General features: G+C 33.9%; 4 protein-coding genes across 4 annotated transcripts in view; 3 read left to right on the top strand and 1 right to left on the bottom strand.

Annotated features, from left to right (window-relative positions):
• Positions 1-3,336: 3,336 nt before the first annotated feature.
• On the top strand, positions 3,337-4,506 carry LOC134718211 (uncharacterized). Its single transcript, XM_063580705.1, has one exon. It carries the CDS (start codon positions 3,337-3,339, stop codon positions 4,504-4,506), a length of 1,170 nt encoding a protein of 389 aa, XP_063436775.1.
• Positions 4,507-5,387: 881 nt separating this feature from the next.
• Positions 5,388-5,987, top strand: LOC134718210 (uncharacterized). The gene has a single exon (XM_063580704.1). The coding sequence runs from the start codon at positions 5,388-5,390 to the stop codon at positions 5,985-5,987; it is 600 nt and encodes a 199-aa protein (XP_063436774.1).
• Positions 5,988-6,208: 221 nt separating this feature from the next.
• On the top strand, positions 6,209-8,908 carry LOC134718209 (uncharacterized). The gene has a single exon (XM_063580703.1). It carries the CDS (start codon positions 6,209-6,211, stop codon positions 8,906-8,908), a length of 2,700 nt encoding a protein of 899 aa, XP_063436773.1.
• Positions 8,909-18,017: 9,109 nt separating this feature from the next.
• Positions 18,018-27,468, bottom strand: part of LOC134718208 (laminin subunit beta-2-like) — a 37,021-nt gene continuing 27,570 nt past the window's right edge. The window contains exons 27-30 of the mRNA XM_063580702.1: positions 24,483-24,659; positions 23,593-23,768; positions 20,015-20,156; positions 18,018-18,392 (exon numbers count right to left, since the gene is read on the bottom strand). Coding sequence (XP_063436772.1) covers positions 18,018-18,392; positions 20,015-20,156; positions 23,593-23,768; positions 24,483-24,659 — 870 coding nt within the window. The remainder of the gene's footprint in view (positions 18,393-20,014; positions 20,157-23,592; positions 23,769-24,482; positions 24,660-27,468) is intronic.

Genomic DNA, 27,468 nt, shown 5'->3' with positions numbered 1-27,468 from the left:
ATTCAACAATGTAGGTAATCTTTTTAAATAGATAACTCAAAAGTTGACCACATCTAACAAACTGTACCAGAAGAAGGATACAACACTGATATGGTGCTGTGCTTCAATACTTGCCTCCACCTAGAAGCCATCAGCAAGGACCAGCTGAGAGCTTATAATTTGACAAAAGAGACTTCAATTTCCCCCATTGTGAACTTTTCTTGTGTAGCAGCAATCCAAATATACCTGTTAATGAGAATCATGTCTCCTTTCTAATTATTCCACTCAATGCATCTTGTGTGGATATTTTCTTTTAAAAAAACAGTTGCTGCTTAAAAAGAAATTTGAAACAAGGATTGTTAATGATTGTGTGGATTGAAAGTCATTCTTTACATGATTTATTGTTAACAAAAATTCTAAATGTGAAAAAAATAATCATATATAGTCAAACCAGCCTTAAGGTCATCACTTGCTTAAGTCAACTATCTCTAATGGTCTCTTGGATACCATATCAAGTATAGTCAAACCTGCCTTAAGGTCATCACTTGTTTAAGTCAACTATCTCTAATGGTCTCTTGGATACCATATCAAATATAGTCAAACCTGCCTTAAGGTCATCACTTGTTTAAGTCAACTATCTCTATAAATGGTCTCTTGGATACCATATCAAGTATAGTCAAACCTGCCTTAAGGTCATCACTTGTTTAAGTCAACTATCTCTGATGGTCTCTTGGATACCATATCAAGTATAGTCAAACCTGCCTTAAGGTCATCACTTGTTTAAGTCAACTATCTCTAATGGTCTGTTGGATACTATATCAAGTATAGTCAAACCTGCCTTAAGGTCATCACTTGTTTAAGTCAACTATCTCTCTAATGGTCTCTTGGATACCATTTCAAGTATAGTCAAACCTGCCTTAAGGTCATCACTTGTTTAAGTCAACTTTCTCTATAAATGGTCTCTTGGATACCATATCAAGTATAGTCAAACCTGCCTTAAGGTCATCACTTGTTTAAGTCAACTATCGCTAATGGTCTCTTGGATACCATATCAAGTATAGTCAAACCTGCCTTAAGGTCATCACTTGTTTAAGTCAACTATCTCTGATGGTCTCTTGGATACCATATCAAGTATAGTCAAACCTGCCTTAAGGTCATCACTTGTTTAAGTCAACTATCTCTAATGGTCTCTTGGATACCATATCAAGTATAGTCAAACCTGCCTTAAGGTCAACACTTGTTTAAGTCAACTATCTTTAATGGTCTCTTGGATACCATATCAAGTATAGTCAAACCTGCCTTAAGGTCATCACTTGTTTAAGTCAACTATCTCTATAAATGGTCTCTTGGATACCATATCAAGTATAGTCAAACCTGCCTTAAGGTCATCACTTGTTTAAGTCAACTATCTCTCTAATGGTCTCTTGGATACCATTTCAAGTATAGTCAAACCTTAAGGTCATCACTTGTTTCAGTCAACTTTCTCTATAAATGGTCTCTTGGATACCATATCAAGTATAGTCAAACCTGCCTTAAGGTCATCACTTGTTTAAGTCAACTATCTCTGATGGTCTCTTGGATACCATATCAAGTATAGTCAAACCTGCCTTAAGGTCATCACTTGTTTAAGTCAACTATCTCTAATGGTCTCTTGGATACCATATCAAGTATAGTCAAACCTGCCTTAAGGTCAACACTTGTTTAAGTCAACTATCTTTAATGGTCTCTTGGATACCATATCAAGTATAGTCAAACCTGCCTTAAGGTCATCACTTGTTTAAGTCAACTATCTCTATAAATGGTCTCTTGGATACCATATCAAGTATAGTCAAACCTGCCTTAAGGTCATCACTTGTTTAAGTCAACTATCTCTGATGGTCTCTTGGATACCATATCAAGTATAGTCAAACCTGCCTTAAGGTCATCACTTGTTTAAGTCAACTATCTCTAATGGTCTCTTGGATACCATATCAAGTATAGTCAAACCTGCCTTAAGGTCAACACTTGTTTAAGTCAACTATCTTTAATGGTCTCTTGGATACCATATCAAGTATAGTCAAACCTGCCTTAAGGTCATCACTTGTTTAAGTCAACTATCTCTATAAATGGTCTCTTGGATACCATATCAAGTATAGTCAAACCTGCCTTAAGGTCATCACTTGTTTAAGTCAACTATCTCTCTAATGGTCTCTTGGATACCATTTCAAGTATAGTCAAACCTGCCTTAAGGTCATCACTTGTTTCAGTCAACTTTCTCTATAAATGGTCTCTTGGATACCATATCAAGTATAGTCAAACCTGCCTTAAGGTCATCACTTGTTTAAGTCAACTATCTCTGATGGTCTCTTGGATACCATATCAAGTATAGTCAAACCTGCCTTAAGGTCATCACTTGTTTAAGTCAACTATCTCTAATGGTCTGTTGGATACTATATCAAGTATAGTCAAACCTGCCTTAAGGTCAACACTTGTTTAAGTCAACTATCTTTAATGGTCTCTTGGATACCATATCAAGTATAGTCAAACCTGCCTTAAGGTCAACACTTGTTTAAGTCAACTATCTCTAATGGTCTCTTGGATACCATATCAAGTATAGTCAAACCTGCCTTAAGGTCAACACTTGTTTAAGTCAACTATCTCTAATGGTCTCTTGGATACCATATCAAGTATAGTCAAACCTGCCTTAAGGTCAACACTTGTTTAAGTCAACTATCTTTAATGGTCTCTTGGATACCATATCAAGTATAGTCAAACCTGCCTTAAGGTCAACACTTGTTTAAGTCAACTATCTCTAATGGTCTCTTGGATACCATATCAAGAATTTTCTCTATACATTTCAGTAGTCATCTTATTTATGGATCTAGAAATAGTTAGTAAATTTGTGACTCCTTGTATTCCACTCCCTTCAATTAATACCACTGAAAGTGTTAAACCTATTTATTAAGCCAATTGTATCAACACCTTTAAATGTCTTCTTTAAATTTACAGAGCAAGAATCCACCATTCAATATTTGTCTGCTCACATGTCAGAACAATAAATCTTCCAGCTGAAACACTTAACCCAGTTTCAATCCCAGCCACATGTGTCGAGATTACCGCGGGATTACGACGTTCCTAAGTTTGTAGATCTTTTGTACATTACCATTGGCGACGTTGTTATGTCGAGATTACCGCGGGATTACGACGTTCCTAAGTTTGTAGATCTTTTGTACATTACCATTGGCGACGTTGGCGACTTCAGTGACGTCGCCGTGGGCTCTTTGAGTTGTTATTAAAAGTTATGGCTGAACAGACGTATTTGTTTATATTAGCGAAAATATCCTACTTTTAACCTCCACATTTATGGTACCGTGACCAATGGATTTAAGCAAGCTCAAAGCGATAAGATCCGGGAACAGAAGTGCTGTTACAAAACTTTTTCGGAAGATAGATGCAGCGAAGCAAGAAACAGATTTCGATCCAGAAGAGTTGAACGCAACATTTGAAAACCTTCTTCAGAAGCAAAAGATATTGAACAATTTGAACGAGCAGATACTCCAGCTAGCGGAAGCAGAAGATATTGAAAGTGAAATTCTAGATTCAGATGAGTATTGTATTACGTTAGAAACCAAAATCAGACACATAAGAAATTTTGTTAGAGATACTCATACCACACCAAAGACACGTCAGAGTGAAACTTCATCCCAGATATTAAATGTTGACTCTCAACCGTTCGTCTCAGCAAACCTCACAGAAAACTCATGCACGCAGTCGTCACAAAATCCTTTCTCTCAAGCGAGTAACACAGTGAGTACTAATATAAATTCGTATACATCCGCAAGCAGTCAGAATCACTACTTACCCAAACTCTCACTTCCGATATTCACAGGGAATATATTAGAGTGGCAAACTTTCTGGGATTCGTATGAATGCGCCATACATTTAAACCCTTCATTGACCGATGTCCAGAAATTTAATTACCTCAAAGCGCAGTTACAAAATGAAGCTTTACGCACCATAGCTGGTTTTGCGCTCACCAATGCAAACTATGCGGACGCCATTATTTTATTGAAAGAGAGATTCGGACAAACACACAAAATCACGCAAGCATACATTCAAGCATTATTAGATATTCCATCACCACGAAACCATCTTGTCAGTTTGAGACAATTCTATGATCAAATGGAAACTTACGTCAGAGGGCTAGAATCTTTGGGCCAGTCACAAGACTCGTATGGAACATTACTTGTACCAATTATTTTGAAAAAATTACCGGGAGAAATTAAAAAAAACCTTGCCCGTGAACATGGAACAGAAAACTGGTCATTACGAGACCTCCGGAAAAGTATTTGCAATGAAATTAACATAATTGATGCGGGACAAGACACTGAAACTTCTGACAATTTACCAAGTACATCATCTTTCTTTACCGGAACTAAATCAACAAAACCCCGCCAAAATCAAGCTCCAAATACAAGAAATATACGCCAGAATTTAGACACTAAACCTTGTGTATTCTGCCGCGATGTACACGCACCAGCACATTGAGCGAACATATCGGATCCAGCAGCACGCATGAACATTGTAAAACGGGAGAAATTGTGTTTCAACTGCCTTGGAACACATCGTATACATGAATGTAAGTCAAAACACTTATGTCGAAATTGCAACAAAAGACATCACACAAGTCTGTGTACTGTACGCCAATTTAACAACAAGAACTACGATAATGACAGAAGTAGACAAAGCGTGCAAAATACAAATTACAGCCAACAACATATGAATTTTCATGGTAACAGTGGACAAGCTAATCAGACATCTGTACATTTGGTAAATGACACGGATCGGAAGGAAGAGGACACGTCAATTTTATACTCATCGTCAGTCGAGGTACGTACAAATGTTCTCTTAAAAACTGCAGTAGCACCCGTATGGTCAGACAACTCATGTAGAGACACCCATATACTTTTTGACGAGGGAGCACAGAGATCATTTGTGACCGAAGATTTAGCCAGAAAACTTAATTTACAGTCAGAGGGAACTGAAATTCTACAGTTAAATTCTACAGTTATCATCATTTGGAGATAGAAACAAAAACGTAAGACATTTAGATAAATCGACAGTGTACGTAGAAACAGATGCAGGACAGAAAATACCGATAAACGTTCTAATTGTACCAATGATTGCCGTACCTTTGCAGAACAATATTCGCCACATCAACAGAGGACTGAATTATTTACGGGGACTTAAGTTAGCACATCTGGTAACACAGGACGAGTCTTTCGAAATATCGTTATTGATCGGAGCTGACTACTACTGGGACTTAGTCGAGGATGAAGTCATACGGGGGAATGGTCCAACCGCCGTGAGGTCAAAGTTAGGTTTTTTTACTTTCCGGTCCAGTAAGCGACAAGAGGGATAACTCATTGATGGGTACTAGCATTTTTAATATTCTTATTTCTCATAAAACGGAAGAGCATGATATAGAAACATTTTGGAGATTGGAATCGATTGGTATTAACTCGAAGGAAACAGACATAGACGATACAGATTTTTTGGAAACATATCAAGACACTTCGATTGAACTCAGAGGTAATAAATACTTTGCAAAATTGCCATGGAAACAGGAACATGACGAACTACCATCAAACTATACAGTCACAAGAAGAAGAACAGAGAACGTTATTAAGAAACTTAGTCAAGATCCTAAACTACTAAAGAAGTATGGAGATATAATCGCCGAACAGGAACGCAGAGGATTTGTTGAGACAGTAGATGAAAATGAACAAAAAGGCGGGAAAATTCATTACATTCCACACCACCCTATACACAAGGAATCTAGCACAACTCCTATACGAATAGTATACCACTGCAGTTGTCGTCAATCACCAAGTCATCCAAGTCTAAATGATTGTCTTATGGACACACCACCAAAATTAAATGATTTGACAAAACTCCTAGTACAGTTTAGAGCCAACCAGTTTGCTACATGTAATATATTGAGAAAGCTTTCTTACATGTTGGATTGAGCGAAGAAGATAGAGATGTTACCCGATTTTTATGGCTTAGTGACCCTACAAATCCAGGAAGTCAGCTGAAAACTTATAGGTTCAAAGCAGTGTTATTTGGAGCGACGTCTTCGCCCTTTATACTCAACGCCACAATACAGAAACATTTGAAACAATTCGGAAACAGTGAAACAGCTAAAATTCTAGAAAGAGATATTTACGTTGATAACATATTGTCTAGTATGAACAAAGAGGAAGATTTACTTACGTATTTCAAAGAAGCAAGAAGCTTGATGGCTGGAGCTGGATTCAACTTGAGATCATGGAGTTCAAACAGTGCTAAATTACTAGAATTAGCTAAAGAAGAAAACGTCCTAGATACGGATAAGTATACCAAAATACTTGGAATGTTGTGGAACAGTCGTAGCGACAAGATTTTTTACCCTAAGCGTGATATTCCTACACCGGAACTACTTCAACATGTAACTAAACGAGAAGTTTTGAAATATTCTTCAAAGATTTATGACCCACTAGGCTTACTTAGTCCGATTACAATTAGAGCGAAAATCATGATACAAGAGTTATGGAAATGTGGATTAGATTGGGACGAACTTATACCAGATAATTTAAAGACTACGTGGATAGATTTGACCAAAGATTTGGAAAAGGCAATACAATTCACTATTCCTCGATATTACTTTAGCAAGCCATCAACATCAACAGAATTAGTACTTCATGTATTTACAGACGCAAGTCCAAAGGGGTACGGCGCAGCAGCTTATTTGAGTAACGAAAACGAAACAACTTTAGTAATGGCGAAAACCAGAGTAGCACCAGTCAAATGCTTAACCCTCCCACAACTTGAACTTATGGCAGCAATCATCGGCGCACGACTAGCTGCACATCTTCATTCAACACTTAATTATCCAAAAATTGTATTTTGGTCAGATAGCAGCATCGTTCTTCATTGGCTAACATCTACGAAGACTTTGAAACGTTTTATAGCTAATCGAGTGAGGGAAATAACAGAATTGACGCATCCATACAAATGGCGATATTGCCCTACTGATAACAACCCGGCAGATCTTCTAACAAGAGGACTTACAATTGAACAATTTGACCAGAGTATACTTTGGCGGAAAGGACCACATTGGTTAACAGATAGTACAAAATGGCCGGAACTAAACAGCGCAAAAAACACTGTTTTGACGTCACTGGTAGATGACAGAGAAAATGAAGAGGAATTGGACAACTTGAATATGACGCACCAAAAGAGTCTAGGAAGTATAACAAACATATTGGATATTTCGAACTATGGATCTTACATGAAGTTATTAGGTATTACCGCGTATGTCATCCGTTTTATACGCAACTGTATACGGGATAGGATTTCCAGAAAAAGTGGACCACTGGAGGTAAATGAAATTCAAACAGCAGTAAATACTTGGATTCTAGATTGTCAAGAGTCTACGTATACAGATGAAATGTCATATCTGAGAGGAGCACAACACAGAAACACAAATAAAGTACCCAGAGTCCGACAATTGGGACTTTTCTTAGACGAAACCGGTCTTATTAGATGTAACGGGAGAATACACAACGCACCAATACCAGAATCAGCGAAATTTCCGTACCTTATACCGGCAAATCATCCGTTAACTAGACTAATTGTATTGGACGCACACGAAAAATTACTTCATAGTGGAATGAATGCTACAGTCACCAATATTAGACAAACGTTTTGGATACCAACTATTCGACAGTATGCAAAGAAATTACTCCGAAAATGCGTTATTTGCCGCAAAGTGAATGGAAAATCGTACGTTGCACCAGACCCACCACCTTTACCGAAAATCAGATTACAGGAAGCACCCCCCTTTACAGTCACAGGAGTGGACTTTACAGGAGCATTACTTGTAAGAGACGAAAATAGAATTTTAACAAAAGCATATATATGCCTGTTTACCTGCGCTTCTACCAGAGCCGTTCATCTAGAGGTGGTACCGAACCTAACCGAACATTCGTTTGTTCAAGCTTTTAGGCGTTTCGTAAGCCGCAAATCAATACCCAAGACACTTGTATCAGATAATGCAACTACATTCATTGCAGGAGCAGAGGAACTAAAAAGATTATGTGAATCGGCAACACTAAAAGAAACGGTGTCTACACGAGGAATAGAATGGAAGTTCATACCAAAACGCGCACCTTGGTATGGTGGATTCTGGGCGAGACTTATTGCACTAACAAAGACAAGCTTGAAAAAGACACTTGGACGAACTCAAGTTAGTATGGAAACTCTACAGACTGTCGTGACAGAAAAAGAAAGAATTTTAAATGACAGGCCACTTACATATCTTTCATCAGATATCCGAGATTGCAAGACGTTAACCCCCGCTCATCTTTTGTATGGTAGAAGAATATCAACGCTGCCATATCCGCAAATAGGCATAGAGGAATTCAACGATCCAACCTATATGAATCACAAAGAACTCAATAAATGTGCACAAAGACAAACTTTATTAATACAACACTTCTGGACCAGATGGAAGTCCGAGTACGTAACTTCATTGCGCGAATTTCACAAAACTTTAGGAAAAAACGAACAATCTATTCAAATTGGAGACATAGTTCAAATACATAATGAATCACCTAGAGTCAATTGGAAACTAGGTATAGTTAATGAACTTATCAGAGGCAATGATGGACATGTACGAGCAGCACGGATACAGACAAGCAATGGTGAGACTTCCCGACCGATCGTTAAACTATTTCCGTTGGAAGTATCGGGGACACATTCGGATGTTACAAGCGATCACACTGACGAGCAACATCAAGACACAACGCAAAGAAGTACTAGACCGAAACGAAATGCGAGCATCAAGGCCAGGGAGAGGATACGAAAGTGGACAACCAATGTAGACGAAAATGATGAAGAAGATTAACAATTTTTCAAAAGGACTTTCAAAGTTAATTCAAATTTTTCATTTATGTGAACAAGAACTCAGTTAATTCAATTTAGTTCATTCATGGAGATAGACTTTTTTAATTTGATTTATTTACAAATATGGACAGTTAATGTGAAATTTAAGATAATTTGCACTTTTTGCGGCCCCCAGTATGTCGAGATTACCGCGGGATTACGACGTTCCTAAGTTTGTAGATCTTTTGTACATTACCATTGGCGACGTTGTTATGTCCAGATTACCGCGGGATTACGACGTTCCTAAGTTTGTAGATCTTTTGTACATTACCATTGGCGACTTCAGTGACGTCGCCGTGGGCTCTTTGAGTTGTTATTAAAAGTTATGGCTGAACAGACGTATTTGTTTATATTAGCGAAAATATCCTACTTTTAACCTCCACAACATGTGTTTTTTTGGACTGGGAATATTTCAGAACCTCTTTTAAAAGGTAACTTTTCTCCAGCCATCACTTTTGACACTTCTTACGAGTGACATGCTTAAAACAGACTTGACTGTACATGGTCCTTAATACTTAGATCTTTATATTCAAATTTAATAGGGGGCCTCGGTGGCTGAGTGGTCTAAGAAGTTATCACTGTAATCACTAGACAGTAAACACTGAGGTTGTGAGTTATAACCATGCAATTGTGCGGGTGCATTTGACTCCAATCCAATATTTCGTATTTTTCAAAATTTTAACCTTAATTTCAATGGCTGCTTAAAAAGATTCTACTGAACAATTAGAGTTTAAAAATAAAGTTTCAAGTCAAGTCTTTTCATGATTCATAAACTAACATTCAGGGTGTAGTTTCACTGCAATAAATCATCTGCAGACTTCATTTCTGAGGACATGTATATTATTAAAAAATAAGAAGATCTTCAGCCTTATAAAACACTTTAAAAAATAAATGTCTTGTATAACAAATCAATTTCTTTTAACTCAAATTTAGAGAAACTCAAAACCTCTACATCCCTTATAAAAAGAGAAACAGAAACATTGCTGCAACCTGAAAGAAGACCTGAAAGTTGTTCACCAGTGTGTTAAAAGTTGCCGCAAGGTTGTCACAAACTCTAAATGTTCTTAAATTTAAAGGAACTTTGCAAACAAACTTTAAAGCAGTCCTAAAGTGTGCTGGAACTTCTACACATTCTACACAAACCTTTTCTTTCTTTTTTTTATAGCATACTGAGCATGATCCCTGTACTAAAATCTCCCTGTTTCTTTGATGATAGGAGGGAAGTTCTAATGTTGGTGTTTTTATATAAAAAGTAAAAGGATGTTATATATGATAGATTATTTATGATTCAATTAGTTCTTTGAACAGGCCATACATCATCGTTCAACTTTGTAGTTAATAGTTTTTGGCAGTTTTTGCATGTAAATTTGCTATTATTGGTACACAAATTACCACAGTCACTTGATTTGCCAGTAGTTCACTGCAAACTATATAAGGCTTTGGAAGTTTGTCAGAAGTTCACTGCAAAAATTGCCAGAAGTTCGCCACAAACTATATAAGGCTATCAAAGTTTGCAAGAGGTTCACCACAAATAGTCGCTAGAAGTTCATCACAAACTATATAAAGATATAAAACTTTGCAGCAAGTCTGCCACAACCTTAATTTGCATGGTAAAAGGTCGCAGAGTAGTTGCATACCTGCAACTTTCACGATTTAGGCGTGTAATACACGATTTTGACACTTTGTCACGATGGCACGATTGTGATCCTGAAAAGCCCTCCAAAACACGATTTTGTGAAAATCTACACGAAAAATATGATTGTTCCTGATTTTGAACTGTGTACAATGGAATACAATTGTGTTCAGCCAATCAAATTCTAGGTTTCTCATGATCAAATTAATCAGCCAATCAAAAACGTTTTCTCTCAAGAATATTCTAACATCCTAGATTTGTTGTATTCCTCTAATTTGTTTTAAAAATCGTCAACCTGGCAAATTGTTATTTACCTGCAAGGAGGTTCTTACACAGAATAAGAATAAAAGCCTGACTGATTGACAAACTTCAATGATGCAGTACTACCATAAAGATAATAAATAGTAGTTTATTCACTAATTAATTGATATATTACACGTGCTGTAACAAATGCTATAAATTTATATATTCAAATTACAATTAAATTACCTAATTATTTAAAGTAAAATGTACTGTTCTTTATTTTTCACATGGACAAAACAAAAAAAAACACATGAGGAATCTCTTAAATGAGGGACATATCTTAGTCAAGGGGTCATTTTACTCTTGTAAAAAATAAAATAGAAAAATCATTAAATGTAGATTTTTTAACTTAAAAATGAGAAATTCTGACATTATATTTAGAACAACTTTTCTAAAAGAAGGGTCCAATTATTTTGAAAAATATAGTAGATTTTAGGCCAATAACATATCAAATTGTTGGACATATGTTGACCATATAATACCACATAGATCATATACATTTGTTTCAAACATTTGAGTCGAATTACATACATTTATATGGAACAAAGTTCGAGACCACATGAAAACTTCGACTCATCCGAAATTTTGAGTTAAGCCAGTTCGAGACAACGAGAGTTAACTGTAATTAAGATGTATAGTTCTTTTGGAAAAGTTTCTTCAAATAATATGAATATGTGCTCATTTTCACTTTAAAAGTGGTTTTTAATGTCCATCCATTGAGGGGTACCCCTAGGTGTTGTTCCCAACCTGATAATGGTCCTTCTTTGTGCATAATTTTAAATTGGAAAAGTCAACAATAATTTAATATCCTTACACATGAAATTAATTCCTCGTTTTGCAGCCACATGTTCATACTTTCTACTGATTTATAATAAATAGAATCATGCAAATAAACTGAAGAAGGCATGGCATGTAAGCTCATCTTACAAATATGACACTTTTTCTAGACCACAAAACAGCAAGCGCAAAATAGTCGTCGCAAAGAATTGTAACCTTTGAAATTGTTGTCACGCACTTAAATCCCATGAGCACTTTCAAAAGTTGGTAGGTACGAGTTGCAGCAACCTATTTGCAGCAACCTTACTGCATAGTTTGCGGCAGATCTGCCGCAACAATTCACCAGAAGGGATAACATAAGTTTTCAGCAGTATAATATTTTTTCTAACAGTTCTCTTCAATTTTTTTTCATTTTCCTGAAATATACTGCCACACCACCAAAAGATGTGTAATATAACGGCTATTTTTCAATTAGAGTTACAACTGAAATGCATTATTAAGCTTATAAGAAAATAATTCTCTCCCCCTTTTTTTCTCTCTCTGCTTCTGTTACATGTTTAGCCTGGGAACTAAACCATAACAGATTTTCTTTAAATTTGTTCACTGAAAAAAAATCTTTCTTAAAGGTTCAATCATTCTGTAAGCAGTAGTGAATACCACATCTTTTACATAAACTTGGGCCATATATTTGACTTTGACAAAAATTCTTTAAAAATCCAATATTTTTTCGGTGTCTCAAGCATAGATATTTCTACCCATCTGGCATGTTTTACATCTTTCTGTATAAAGTTTTCACCTAGTACGTTTCCAAATGTCTTCATGCATTCATTTTACACTATAATTATGTTCTATTTTTCTAACTAAATGTCTGCACAACATCTTTTTCCCCTTAAACTGACACATTTTTTCAACTTTAATTCAGCATGTCACATGACTTTTTGAGAGATACCATGTGACTTAATACGAAACAATTATTGTCTTTTAATCAAATAGAACTCTATTCACATTTTTTTTTCATTTTATTTTTTATTTATTTTTTATTTATTTATTTTATTAGTATAGGTTTTCATATTATTTTTTCATGTTTTTTTTACAATTTTTCTCATTTTATTATATTTTTCTAAATGTTTTTTACAATTTTGGTTTCATATTATTTTTTTGGTATTTATATTTTTTCACATTTTTTTTTTTATATATTTATTATTTTCAATATTATTTTGGATATTTTTTTATTAATTGGGGTATTTTATTTTTATATATATTTTTTGTTTTACAATTTTGGTTTCATATTATTTTTTGTTATTTTATCCCTTTTTTTAAGAGAGCTCTATGTAAAAAAAATACTACAGATTTGAAAGGTAAAGGGAACATTGGCACCGTCAAACTTGTTTAACCCATTTTGAATTGTTTGGTATTCAAATTTGTCATTTTTTGGGCCTTTTTTTTTTAGCAGACTCTACAATATGGCCATACAGTAATTTATAGTTGGAATGTCATTTTTTTTTTTTATATGTATGTTCCCTTACCGTTTATTTTTGTTGCACCTTGCAGGGTCATTAATGAAAATGCTGAAACTGTAGCGAGTTGTGCATACAAATTTTGATAAAATGAAGATAAATATCAGTGTCCATAAACTTTTTATAGAGAAAGAAGCAGTTAACTTTAAAAATGTGTATCAATAACGTAGATTGATTGACTAGGAAGATATCTTTTGTTATTTATAGTATGAGCCACTGAATTAATTTCCTCAAAAAATCGTTTCCATTTCTGTTTTCTTAGCAAAAATACTTGTAAATCGAGTAATTCACATATTTTTCTGCCACCATTTGTTCGTAGTTTCGAAAGAAGGAGGACAACTCTGGTTCAATAACGGACAATTAACTCTTCCAGAAATACAAGTTGTATAATATCCCCCGCGTTGATGTGCGATCATGAAATTATTTTTTTTAACTTCAATAATAATCGATGGGACTTCTTAAATTACCTTTTGACATCACTCCAGTAATGCCTCAATGCTTTGACATGGAAATGAGATGAAGCTTTCTAAGAAATAAAAGCAAATTTACACGAAAGTGATTAATTCCATGAAATTTCAAATGAATGTGAACTATAATTTAAATTATTTTTTTTAACCTAAATGAATATGATGGCTTAATGATGTATAAGACAACATAAAACAGTGATTTTGCTAGCACTTGTCACTTTCGTAATTTACAAAAAGGTTTTCGAAATGACGAAAATATTTCATATCAATTTCGTCACTTAAATTTGGAAAGTGTAAAAATATTTACACATCAAATTACTTGAATTCTACCTGTATTTATGTTTCTGACAAATTTATGACCCTCAGGTAATTAATGTTTACCAAAGGTGTTAAAAGTTGTGATGACAAGTAATCAGCCTATCGCCAATCAGATGGGTCACTAATCCCTCAATTATTATTATAAAACCTCATAAATGACCATCATAATAATCTTTTTAAGTTAAATCAGTCAGTCAGCATTTCAATTTAATCATTTCCCACAATTCTGTCGTGTTTTCTTCATTTGAACAAAATTGAAAATCTTCCCGGACATTTCAACTTTATTTTAATTTCAATATTTCCCTTACGATCATAATTTGCAGTTTGCTTGTTGTAGTTTCGTCATTTTAACGTATTTTCGTCATACTTTATATAAATATTCATTAAAAACTTTCGACAACTTCAATTAAAAAGAATGAACTTTATTCAAAACGTAAATATTTTCAATTGCAAACAGGTGCTTCCTGTTCTATGTATTGCGCATGCGTAAAAGTTTGTAGATGAATCCGGTTTTATTCTGAAATTATTATTCAATTGTCACTTCCCGTTTTCATTTCATTTTGTTTGAAAATCAAAAGTAGTGGTTTAAAATATAGAGGCACACAACTTTTGTTGATCAGGGGTTTGCCCTGAAAATAACTGAAGCGAAGTTGTGAACCATATTACCAGATCCCTGTTCTTTTCTTCATATCTTAGCATCACATCAGTCAATTCATTTAACATTGCCAATAACTGCCTACATTAGCAATCCTAGTCTTCAATGATCCTAGACTAGTCCTTGAAGGACTTGGACATATATGTATAGCTAGTTTGATAAACATCCTAGACCCCTGGCTATTATAAACAAGAGTGCACACGCTGAAATGTCTCGCCTTCTTTACTTATCCTTGATACTATCTTGATAGACCTAAATATAAAGCTTTATTACAACTGTCACATAAACTCAACATTGACAAGGAAAATGAAACATTGATCAATAAACCATGAAAATGAGGTCAACTTACTGAACCATGCCAGACAGACATGTACAGCTAACAATTCTTCAATATTACAAATATAATTGACTTATTGCTAATTAATAAAGAAAAACAGACCAAAACACAAACATTTAAAACTTAGCAATGGACCATGAAAATGATCATAAAATATTTCCATACACCAAATATAGTTGACCTAATGCATAAAGTATTAGAAAAATAGACCAAAACTAAAAAAAATAACTTTGACCACTGAACCATGAAAATGAGGTCAAGGTCAGATGACACCTGTCAGCTAGACATGTACACCTTACAATCATTCCATACACCAATTATAGTAGACCTATTGCATATAGTATAAGAAAAATAGAACAAAACACAAAAACTTAACTATAACCACTGAACCATGAAAATGAGGTCAAGGTCAGATGACACCTGCCAGTTGGACATGTACACCTTACAGTCCTTCCATACACCTAATATACTAGACCTATTGCTTATAGTATCTGAGATATGGACTTGACCACGAAAACTTAACCTTGTTCACTGATCCATGAAATGAGGTCGAGGTCAAGTGAAAACTGTCTGACAGGCATGAGGACCTTGCAAGGTACGCACATACCAAATATAGTTATCCGATTACTTATCATAAGAGAGAAATTAACATTACAAAAGATCTTAACTTTTTTTTCAAGTAGTCACTGAACCATGAAAATGAGGTCAAGGACATTGGACATGTGACTGACAGAAAGTTCGTAACATGAGGCATCTATATACAAAGTATGAAGCATCCAGGTCTTCTACCTTCTAAAATATAAAGCTTTTAAGAAGTGAGCTAACACCGACGCCGCCGCCTCACTATCCCTATGTCGAGCTTTCTGCAACAAAAGTTGCAGGCTCGACAAAAATAAGGCTGATTTTTATCACGTGCAAAAGTGACTAAAGCCCTCAAAATCCTAGCAGAAACCCTGCATAAAATTATCTGTTTTATGGAAAGCTACATCCAGGTGCTGATAGTGTGTAATAACATTTTGAAGCTGTAGAATTGGATAGAATTTGTGTTATTTTCAGTTTATTGTGCTGTGTTAAATAGGATTCATATCATAAACTAATTTTCAAATTGAGTGGGGACAATGGAAACTATTATTTTTGTTTGTTTATATTGTTGGGCTATTTCATGGAATGGTTTGTCAAAAAGTAAATAACAAGAATGAGTCCTCAGTACATGGATGCCCCATCCCCACTATCATTTTTCTATGTTCAGTGGACTGTGAAAATGGGACAAAATCTAATTTGGCATTAAAATTAGAAAAAATTGTAAGGGTTCTGCAGAACCCATTTTCTCTCCTACTTTTGCTGAAAATAACAGGATAAAAAAAAAATGAGGGGAAAAAAATAAAAATATTCTTCTTGATACTATCTTTTGATTGTAAGAAGCTTCTGTCCAAGTTTTGTAAAAATCCAGGATAGTTTATGAATCTAATAAATGTTTAAAAACTTTTAACTACAGACTGTATGAAATGTTAACTGGAAGAAAAACTAAGTCCATTTATAAGTAAAATACAGATACACAGGTACAAAATATTAACAAAATTTCCTTCTAAATACTAGCTTTTGATCATAAACAAGCTTCTATCTAAGTTTGGTACAAATTAAAAGTACTATAAAAAAGTTATTAATTTTTTTTTAAATTCAACCAGATGAATGTGTTGTTTCTTGGCAGAAAATCTAAGTTCATTTAAAAGTAAAATACGGAAAAAACAGATTTTTTTCTTCTTCAAAATTTACTGCTGTATATTATCTTTAGATGATAAACAAGCTTCTGTCCATGTTTGGTACAAACCCAGGATAGTTTCAGAAAGTTGTTAAAATTTTAAAAACTTTTACCACAGATCAGTGAATGAAATGTTTTCCCTCAGAAAAACTATAAGTAAAAGACGAAACAAATGGAATTTTATTTTTACAAAATTAACTTCTGGATACTATATCTTGTGATCATAAACAAGCTTCTGTTCACAATTGGAAGTAATCCAGTTTAGTTTAAGAAAGTTATTAAAATTTCAAAAACTTTAACCACAGAGTGAATATTTGTAGGATCGCTTAATTTGCTTTTTCGACAAAAGTCAAAGGCTCAACAAAAATCATATCATAGGAAACATGTGTACTAAATTTCAAGTTGATTGGACTTCAACTCCATCAAAACTACCTCGACCAAAAAATTTAACCTGTGGGACAGACAGACAGACAAACAGTCAGAACAAAAAGACTGACAAGAAAACATAATGCCCATAAATGAGACATATAATCACTTGAGTGAGGTTGTTATACTTTAACCACTGGTACCAGTCTATTGATCAATCTTTTACATCCACCAGCAAGTGTTCTAACATATAAGCCTATATATTAACATGGCAAGGAGATATTTGCTTACATGTACTAGTCCAATAAACAGTGTAAATTTAAGAAGCTGACTTACAAGATAACAGTCACAAGTCCCTAATCTGGTGATTATTCTGGTCTCATTGTTCCAACTCAAATTTTATCAGCAGTCTGTTCTCTTACTCTATACTCCTATATATATGCTTTGCTTCTGAGAGAAGCAGCAATTTAAATACCATTTAAAGTCTCTTTTTGTACACAAAAGAGATGTTTCCTAGTGTCAAAAATGGTTGTTCTAAATCACATATTTTTCCCCCACTTCCTTCTTTGACAATATTACAATTTGTTAAATAAAAAAAATCATCATTTTTTTTTCTCTGTCAACAGCCATGACAGATTTGTTTTTCATAAGAACTTTTAAAATTTTTGTATGCTGAACCAGACCATTAAAATCCTCTGTTACAAGACAAGATACATGATGGAGAATATTATCCTTAAGGATACATTTGGTATGCACACGAGGATACATTTGGAATGATAAAGGGCCGTAACTTGATAATTATTAAAGTGTCGCCACCAAATTCATCTTGATCTGTATTTTGTGGTACGTAAAAAAAATTGTGTATAAGTTTCATAACATTTGGTTGAGGCATCTCTAAGTAAGAGAACGGAAACTACAAATTTTGCATTGTTTTACATTTTAGCATGCTAAAATAACCCCACCAAAACTCAAACTTGTAAACAGTGTAAATATATATAGCTCATCTCTTACAGCTTCAGCATTTCTTCTCTGTCTGTCAGAAGCAGCCAAAACTTCTTGTAATTTCAGTACATCACCTTTATAATTCTCAAGTTTCCTTTCTATATCCTTCATGGAGGCTTGCTTTTCATCAAGTTCTGTTTGATTGTCATTCATCTGAGTCTGTACATGTTTAAGCTGAATGACAGCATCTTCCTTTACAAAAACAGCTAGCTCTGCTTGTTGTCGAAGATCCTTAATGTCATTTTCTAATTTCTTTCTGCTGTTGAGAGCATTAGCTCTCTGATCTTCTAATTCAGCCTCCAACTCTCTCCACTGAAAAATAACAGAATGTTTAACTGTTTAAAGTTAAATAGATATAGAAGGATGTTGTGCGAGTGATAATGAAACAACTCTCCATCCAAATAACAATTAAAAAAAAGTAAACCATTAGAGGCCAATGTATGGCCTTCAACACAGAGCCTTGGCTCACACAGAACAACAAGCTATAAAGGGCCCCAAAATTACTAGTGTAAAACCTTTCAAACGGGAAAACCAACAGTCTAATTTTAAAACCTGTGTCGCTCACCTTGGTATATGTGCATATTAAACAAAGTACACAGATAGATTCATGACAAAATTGTGTTTTGGTGATTGTGATGTGTTTGAAGATCTTATTTTACTGAACATTCTTGCTTCTTACAATTATATCAATTTATAATGAACTTGGCCCATTAGTTACAGAGGAAAATATTTTGTTAAAATTAACAACCAGATGCTCCGCAGGGCGCAGCTTTATACGACCGCAGAGGTTGAACCCTGAACGGTTGGGGCAAGTATGGACACAACATTCAAGCTGGATTCAGCTCTAAATTTGGAATGTGATTAAATAGTTGACACAGCATAGGTTTCGGACACAGAATGAATGTGGTCAAATGAACTTAAAATTTTTGTTTTGCCTTTGAGCAATTCACTATGCTGTTGAATATTAATCCTCTAAAAAAAGGTTTGAAGAAATTTTCTTTTTATTTATGAAATTTCAATTGAGAAAAAATTGACCCCCCCCCCCCCAATTTTTTTTTCACACCCCCTATCCTTTATTCCAAAACTAATCTCAATTCAAATTTCTAATTGAGTTTGCAACAATAATTACTAATTTAAATACATCATAAAATATTAAAAAGTGCTTGTTATCACTGAATGGTAATATTGTTTTAATTTATCAGTTGGTAGTAAAAGTGAATATACATTGTATATTGAATAAAACAATGATTTAAGTTTATTCAAATACCTATTCTTGACAAAGAAAGATAACTCCAATTGAAAATATTGCTATTGCACAATATTGTGAAATTAGATATTTCTTGATATTGTGCAATACTGTGTCTTTGAAAATTCTTGTTATTGCACAATACTATGCAATTGAAAATCTCTTGCTATTGCACAATACTGTGCAATTAAAGATTTCTTGTAATTGCTGAGTACTGTGCAATTGAAAATTTCTTGCTATTGCACAATACTTAATATAATAATTTTAGAGTTTTTTTTCAGATACTAATTCTTGATCTTGAAGGCTAGCTTCTGTCTTAAGTTTCATTACAATCTATGAAGGTTTAAAAATCTTTCTCATGTCAAATAGTTCTAAACCCTTATAGGATTATATGAATTTTCCATAACACAGTTTGTAGATATTTTCGATACATGTACAAATACTGGATAATCAGTACAATTTTAACAATGGAAGATGGTACAACAATGACTCCAGGCCATGTTAATATTGTAGAGTTTTGTTCATATACACAGACATTGCAGTCAGTTATGCAGTTCTGGTCTTTTCTCAACAATTAAACAAATAAAATGATGTTGACCATAATCTATGTGCACAACTTTGTAAAGTGACTGCATTTCTATTATCCAGAGAAGAAGTATTTCCTTCTGAACCTGTTTTCTCTATTTACCTGTGTGAGGTCTGCTTCAGCATTGGTTATGTCTGTGTCAGACTTATTAATGGCAACTGTAGCTAACTCCTGGGCAGATGTAGCTCCCTTCAAGTTGTCAAGAACATCCTGGGCTTTTCCTAGGATAGTATTTGCATCACCCCTACAATAATTAAGTTTTTTTTTCAAATATAACCAAGCAATAATTTGTTTAGATATTACCAAAAAGATTATCTTTTTATTATAATATAAAAATAAGGAGATGTGAAATAATTGCAAATGAAACCAGATGCTCCACAGGGTGCAATTTATACGATCGCAGAGGTCAAACCCTGTACATTGGGGCAAGTATGGACACAACATTCAAGCTTGATACAGCTCTGAATTTGGATTGTGATTAAATAGTTGACACAACACCGGTTTCTAACACATAATGAATGTGGTAACTTTTAATTTTAAATTGGACATTACCCATATTATGGTTCAATATCCAAAATATAAATACATTGTTGGATTCAGCATATCAAAGAACCCCAAGAATTCAATTTTTGATGAAATCAAATAAAGTTAAATTTTGGACCCTTTAGACTTTAATGTGGACCAATCTGATAACCGGTCCCAAACATCAAAAATCTAAATACATGGTTAGATTAAGCATATATCAAAGAACCCCATACATACAATTTTTGTTGAAATCAAACAAAGTTTAATTTTGGACCCCAATTTGGACCAACGTGAAAACTGGGCATATAATCAACCAGATGCTCCGCAGGGCGTAGCTTTATACGACCGCAGAGGTTGAACCCTGAACGGTTGGGGCAAGTATGGACACAACATTCAAGCTGGATTCAGCTCTAAATTTGGATTCTGATTTAATAGTTGACACAGCATAGGTTTCTGACACAGAATGAATGTGTTCTAATGAACTTAAAATTTTTGTTTTCTCTTAGAGCAATTCACTATGCTGTTGAATATTAATCCTCTCAAAAAAATGTTTGAAGAAATTTTCTTTTTATTTATGAAATTTCAAATGAGAAAAATTGAACCCAATTTTTTAATCACATCCCCCTTTCCCTTATTCCAAAACTAATCTCAATTAAAATATTCTAATGGAGTTTGCAACAATAACTACTCATTTAAATACATCATAAAATATTAAGATGTAAAAAAACTGCTTGTTATCACTGAATGGTAAAGATTATTTAAATTTATCAGTTGGTAGTAAAAAGTGAATATACATTGTATATTGTATATAACAAAGATTTAAGTTGATTCTGGACAAAGAAAGATAACTCCAATTAAAAAAAATTCTTGCAATAAGATATTTCTTGCTTACTATTCTGGACAAAGAAAGATAACTCTAATTAAAAAAAAATTAGCTATTTCACAATATTGTGAAATTAGATATTTCTTGCCATTGCACAATACTGTGCAATTGAAAAGACTTGCTATTGCACAATACTTAATATAATAATTTTAGATCCTGATTTGGACCAACTTGAAAACTGGGCCCATAATCAAAAATCTAAGTACATGTTTAGATTCAGCATATCAAAGAGGCCCAAGAATTTAATTTTTGTTAAAATCAAACTTAGTTTAATTTTGGACCCTTTGGACCTTAATGTAGGCCAATTTGAAAATGGGACCGAAAATGAAGAATCTACATACACAGTTAGATTTGGCATATCAAAGAACCCCATTTATTCAATTTTTGATGAAATCAAATAAAGTTTAATTTTGGACCCAGATTTGGACCAACTTGAAAACTGGGCCAATAATCAAGAATCTAAGTACATTTTTAGATTCAACATATCAAAGAACCCAACCGATTCATTTTTTGTCTAAATCAAACTAAGTTTAATTTTGGACCCTTTGGACCTTAATGTAGACCAATTTGAAAACATGACCAAAAGTTAAGAATCTACATACACAGTTAGATTAGGCATATCAAAGAACCCCAATTATTCAATTTTGATGAAATCAAACAAAGTTTAATTTTGGACCCTTTGGGCCCCTTTTTCCTAAACTGTTGGGACCAAAACTCCCAAAATCAATACCAACCTTCCTTTGATGGTCATAAACCTTGTGTTTAAATTTCATAGATTTCTATTTACTTATACTAACGTTATGGTGTGAAAACCAAGAAAAATGCTTATTTGGGTCCCTTTTTGGCCCCTAATTCCTAAACTGTTGGGACCTTAACTCCCAAAATCAATATCAATCTTCCTTTTGTGGCCATAAACATTGTGTTTAATTTTCATTGATTTCTATTTACTTAACCTAAAGTTATTGTGCAAAAACCAAGAATAATGCTTATTTGGGCCCTTTTTTGGCCCCTAATTCCTAAACTGTTGAAACCAAAACTCCCAAAATCAATCCCAACCTTTCTTTTGTGGTCATAAACCTTGTGTCAAAATTTCATAGATTTCTATTAACTTAAACTAAAGTTATAGTGCGAAAACCAAGAAAATGCTTATTTGGGCCCTTTTTGGCCCCTTATTCCTAAAATGTTGGGACCAAAACTCCCAAAATCAATACCAACCTTCCTTTTATGGTCATAAACCTTGTGTTAAAATTTCATAGATTTCTATTCACTTTTACTAAAGTTAGAGTGCGAAAACTAAAAGTATTCGGACGACGACGCCAACGTGATAGCAATATACGACGAAATTTTTTTCAAAATTTGCGGTCGTATAAAAATCTAAATACATGTTTAGATTCAGCATATCAAAGAACCCCAATCATCAAACAAAGTTTAATTTTGGACCACGATTTGGACCAACTTGAAAACTGGGCCCATAATCAAAAATCTAAGTACATGTTTAGATTCAGCATATCAAAGAACCCCAAGAATTCAATTTTATTGAAATCAAACAAAGTTGAATTTTGGACCCCAATTTGGAACTACTTGAAAACTGGGCCAATAATAAAAAATCTCTAAGTACATGTTTAGATTCTGACAGCATATCAAAGAACCCCAAGAATTCAATTTTTGGACCTTAATGTAAACCAATTTGAAAACGGGACCAAAAATTAAGAATCTACATACACAGTTAGATTCGGCATACCAAAGAACCCCAATTATTCAATTTTTGATCAAACAAAGTTTAATTTTGGACCCTTTGGGCCCCTTATTTCTAAACTGTTGGGATAAAACCTCCCAAAATCAATCCCAACCTTCATTTTATGGTCATAAACCTTGTGTTTAAATTTCATTGATTTCTATTTACTTATACGTTACTCAAGTTATGGTGCGAAAACCAAGAAAAATGCTTATTAGGGCCCCTTTATGGCCCCTGATCCTAAACTGTTGGGACCTCAACTCCCAAAATCTATCCCAACCTTCCTTTTGTATTCACAAACCTTGTGTTCTTCAGCCAGACATATTCATTGATACCCGAGGATGGTATTTTAAATTGAAACTTGTGACATAGAAAAATGATGATGCAGTTTAAGCTGTAACATCACAATAATAAAGATATTTTTTTTTTACAATTGACAAACATAATATCATCCCAGTGTCTTTGAATATTTAAATTACTGAAGCCCATGGTGGTTGACAGAACCCTTAACAGTAATGGTCTGAATTAAGTTTTTACTTTGCATTTTCTGCCCTCTCCTTCAGCTTCTGTGCTTTATCTAAATCATCTCTTGTGGCATTGAGAATGGAATAAATATTCTGTAAACCCCAAATGGTTTCATTTATTTTCTGTGCCAACTCAATGATTTGGTCTGGAGTCAGTGATATACTCATACCAAGTACCTCTTCAGTTATCTACAAAATTTTTTAATGTTAATGACTTAGCAAAAATATTGAAACGTATATTACTGCTAATTGTATTGAGTGTGTAGGCAAAGGTAATATCTTTGGTTAGTTTGCTTTCTAGCTGAACTGTGAAGTCATTATTAGGTCAGGTAACAACAATGTTCACTAGCTGTAATATCAAGATTTTGTGATGATTCTGTGCCTATTTAACAAGACCTCCATTGATGTCACCATATAAATTTTTAAGGGTTTAAGTAGATATGATAGGATGAACATATGAAATACAAATGCATCTTGCCAATCTAGAGTTAATGTCAACTCCTTTTTGGTACAATCTGTATACCTTTTTTATGATGTAAGTAACTTGTTATTTGAGTCAGTAAATTTTACCAGATTTCAACAACAAAGAATTAAACCATCATCATTCTGACAAGACAATATAGTAACATATAAAGCAAAAGTGTAAAATAATTGTTAAATTTTTGATAAAATGAAATAAGAAGTTCTCTAGAATAAATTTCTACTCAGGGGAAGCTACCCCAATGCATAGCATATAAAGAGACAACTGTCTTCCAAATGTTAAAATAGATGAATGCTTTAAATGCAAGAATATCTGTTTTATTTTGTACCATTTCATATTTAGCTCATCAAATAAGTTTAAATTCGTTTCCTAAGAGTCTGAAATAAATCTGAAAACAACATAAATAAAACTATGATACTTACCTCTTTAACATCATCTGGTGTTGCTCTACCTAATCCCAAGAAGTCTTGTACATCAGAAAGAACATTCTGCAACATGAGTTTAGCTTTTTCAGTTTGATTTTTAGCTTTCATAGCTTTATTGTAAGCCATCTGGGCTTGATCTTTAGCTTCTTCTGCTTCTTGTTGTGCTTGCTGTATCTGAAATTTCAATACACTATGTAAATAGGAAACAATTTAATAGAATTATGTTGCTTGAGTAAACACATAAATAAGACTCTATATCAAGGCCAAAACAGTAATGGCCAGTTCATTACACTGTATGATATACTGTGGATTCATTTATTTTCGTGGGTATCAATTTTCGTGGATAGAGAAAACTAGAGGCTCTAAAGAGCCTGTGTCGCTCACCTTGGTCTATGTGAATATTAAACAAAGGAAGCAGACGGATTCATGACAAAATTGTGTTTTGGTGATGGTGATGTGTTTGTAAATCTTACTTTACTAAACAGTCTTGCTGCTTACAATTATCTCTATCTATAATGAACTTGGCCCAGTAGTTTCAGTGGAAAATGTTAATAAAAATTTACAAATTTTATGAAAATTGTTAAAAATTGACTATAAAGGACAATTACTCCTTAGTGGGTCAATTGACCATTTTCAGATTTGCTCTAATTGCTTTGTTTTTTTAGTTATAAGCCAAAAACTGCATTTTACCCCCATATTCTATTTTTAGCCGTGGCGGCCATCTTGGTTGGTTGACCGGGTCACGCCACACATTTTTTAAACTAGATACCCCAAAGATGATTGTGGCCAAGGTTGGATTAATTTGGCCAAGTAGTTTCAGAGGAGAAGATTTTTGTAAAAGATAACTAAGATTTACGAAAAATGGTTAAAAATTGACTATAAAGGGCAATAACTCCTAAAGGGGTCAACTGACCATTTCGGTCATGTTGACTTATTTGTAAATCTTACTTTGCTGAACATAATTGCTGTTTACAGTTTAACTCTATCTATAATAATATTCAAGATAATAACCAAAAACAGCAAAATTTCCTCAAAATTACTAATTCAGGGGCAGCAACCCAACAACGGGTTGTCCGATTCGTCTGAAAATTTCAGGGCAGATAGATCTTGACCTGATAAACATTATTACCCCGTCAGATTTCCACTAAATGCTTTGGTTTTTGAGTTATAAGCCAAAAATTGCATTTTACCCCTATGTTCTATTTTTAGCCGTGGCGGCCATCTTGGTTGGTTGACTGGGTCACGCCACACATTTTTTAAACTAGATACCCCAAAGATGATTGTGGCCAAGGTTGGATTAATTTGTCCAAGTAGTTTCAGAGGAGAAGATTTTTGTAAAAGATAACTAAGATTTACGAAAAATGGTTAAAAATTGACTATAAAGGGCAATAACTCCTAAAGGGGTCAACTGACCATTTCGGTCATGTTGACTTATTTGTAAATCTTACTTTGCTGAACATAATTGCTGTTTACAGTTTATCTCTATCTATAATAATATTCAAGATAATAACCAAAAACAGCAAAATTTCCTCAAAATTACAAATTCAGGGGCAGCAACCCAACAACGGATTGTCTGATTCGTCTGAAAATTTCAGGGCAGATAGATCTTGACCTGATAAACATTTTTAACCCTGTCAGATTTCCTCTAAATGCTTTGGTTTTTGAGTTATAAGCCAAAAATTGCATTTTACCCCTATGTTCTATTTTTAGCCGTGGCGGCTATCTTGGTTGGTTGACTGGGTCACGCCACACATTTTTTAAACTAGATACCCCAAAGATAATTGTGGCCAAGGTTGGATTAATTTGGCCAAGTAGTTTCAGAGGAGAAGATTTTTGTAAAAGATAACTAAGATTTACGAAAAATGGTTAAAAATTGACTATAAAGGGCAATAACTCCTAAAGGGGTCAACTGACCATTTCGGTCATGTTGACTTATTTGTAAATCTTACTTTGCTGAACATAATTGCTGTTTACAGTTTATCTCTATCTATAATAATATTCAAGATAATAACCAAAAACAGCAAAATTTCCTCAAAATTACTAATTCAGGGGCAGCAACCCAACAACGGATTGTCTGATTCGTCTGAAAATTTCAGGGCAGATAGATCTTGACCTGATAAACATTTTAACCCCATGTCAGATTTCCTCTAAATGCTTTGGTTTTTGAGTTATAAGCCAAAAACTGCATTTTACCCCTATGTTCTATTTTTAGCCGTGGCGGCCATCTTGGTTGGTTGACCGGGTCACGCCACACATTTTTTAAACTAGATACCCCAATGATGATTGTGGCCAAGTTTGGTTCAATTTGGCCCAGTAGTTTCAGAGGAGAAGATTTTTGTAAAAGTTAACAACAACGCCGGACGACGCCGGACGCCGGACGCAAAGTGATGGGAAAAGCTCACTTGGCCCTTCGGGCCAGGTGAGCTAAAAAGACGTTTCGTGGTATACGTAAATTCGTGGAATGCTGATTACAAAAAAAAATCAGATACGTAATTCATGGATTTCTTTTTGATTAAGGAGATCATATAACCTCCTTGGTTTGATCAATAATAAAAAAAAACTAAAAAGGAGGAATTCATTGACAAAGTTTTGAATTGTCAAAATCCTCGCTTGGTCATTTTAGGTTAAAGTGTTCATTAAAAACTTCTATAACAATAATGGAAAAAGACAACTAAGTATTTGTTTGTTTTACAATTTATAAATGCTTGTTGGAATTCTATAATGCAATCAAAACTTTATGATTGAAAGCTCATTTCCTTAATCACGATTTAATAAACAGTCATAAGAAAATGGTGTGAAAATAAATGTTCCTGCCATAAACAATATCACCTACGGGCAATATCCCCGTACTTAAACCCATTGATTTTCAATCACTAGTTAACCACGGTAATTAACAACTTGCAGTTATTTTCTATGAAGTTTTAATCAATTTTAAAAAGTAAATTATCACTGATATTCGATATATTTATTATTGATTTAATTA

The sequence above is a fragment of the Mytilus trossulus genome, chromosome 5 (assembly GCF_036588685.1).
Source record: "Mytilus trossulus isolate FHL-02 chromosome 5, PNRI_Mtr1.1.1.hap1, whole genome shotgun sequence".
NCBI classification, from domain to species: domain Eukaryota; kingdom Metazoa; phylum Mollusca; class Bivalvia; order Mytilida; family Mytilidae; genus Mytilus; species Mytilus trossulus.
Note: the sequence above shows the minus strand (reverse complement) of the source record. Positions and strands in the feature narration are given on the sequence as shown.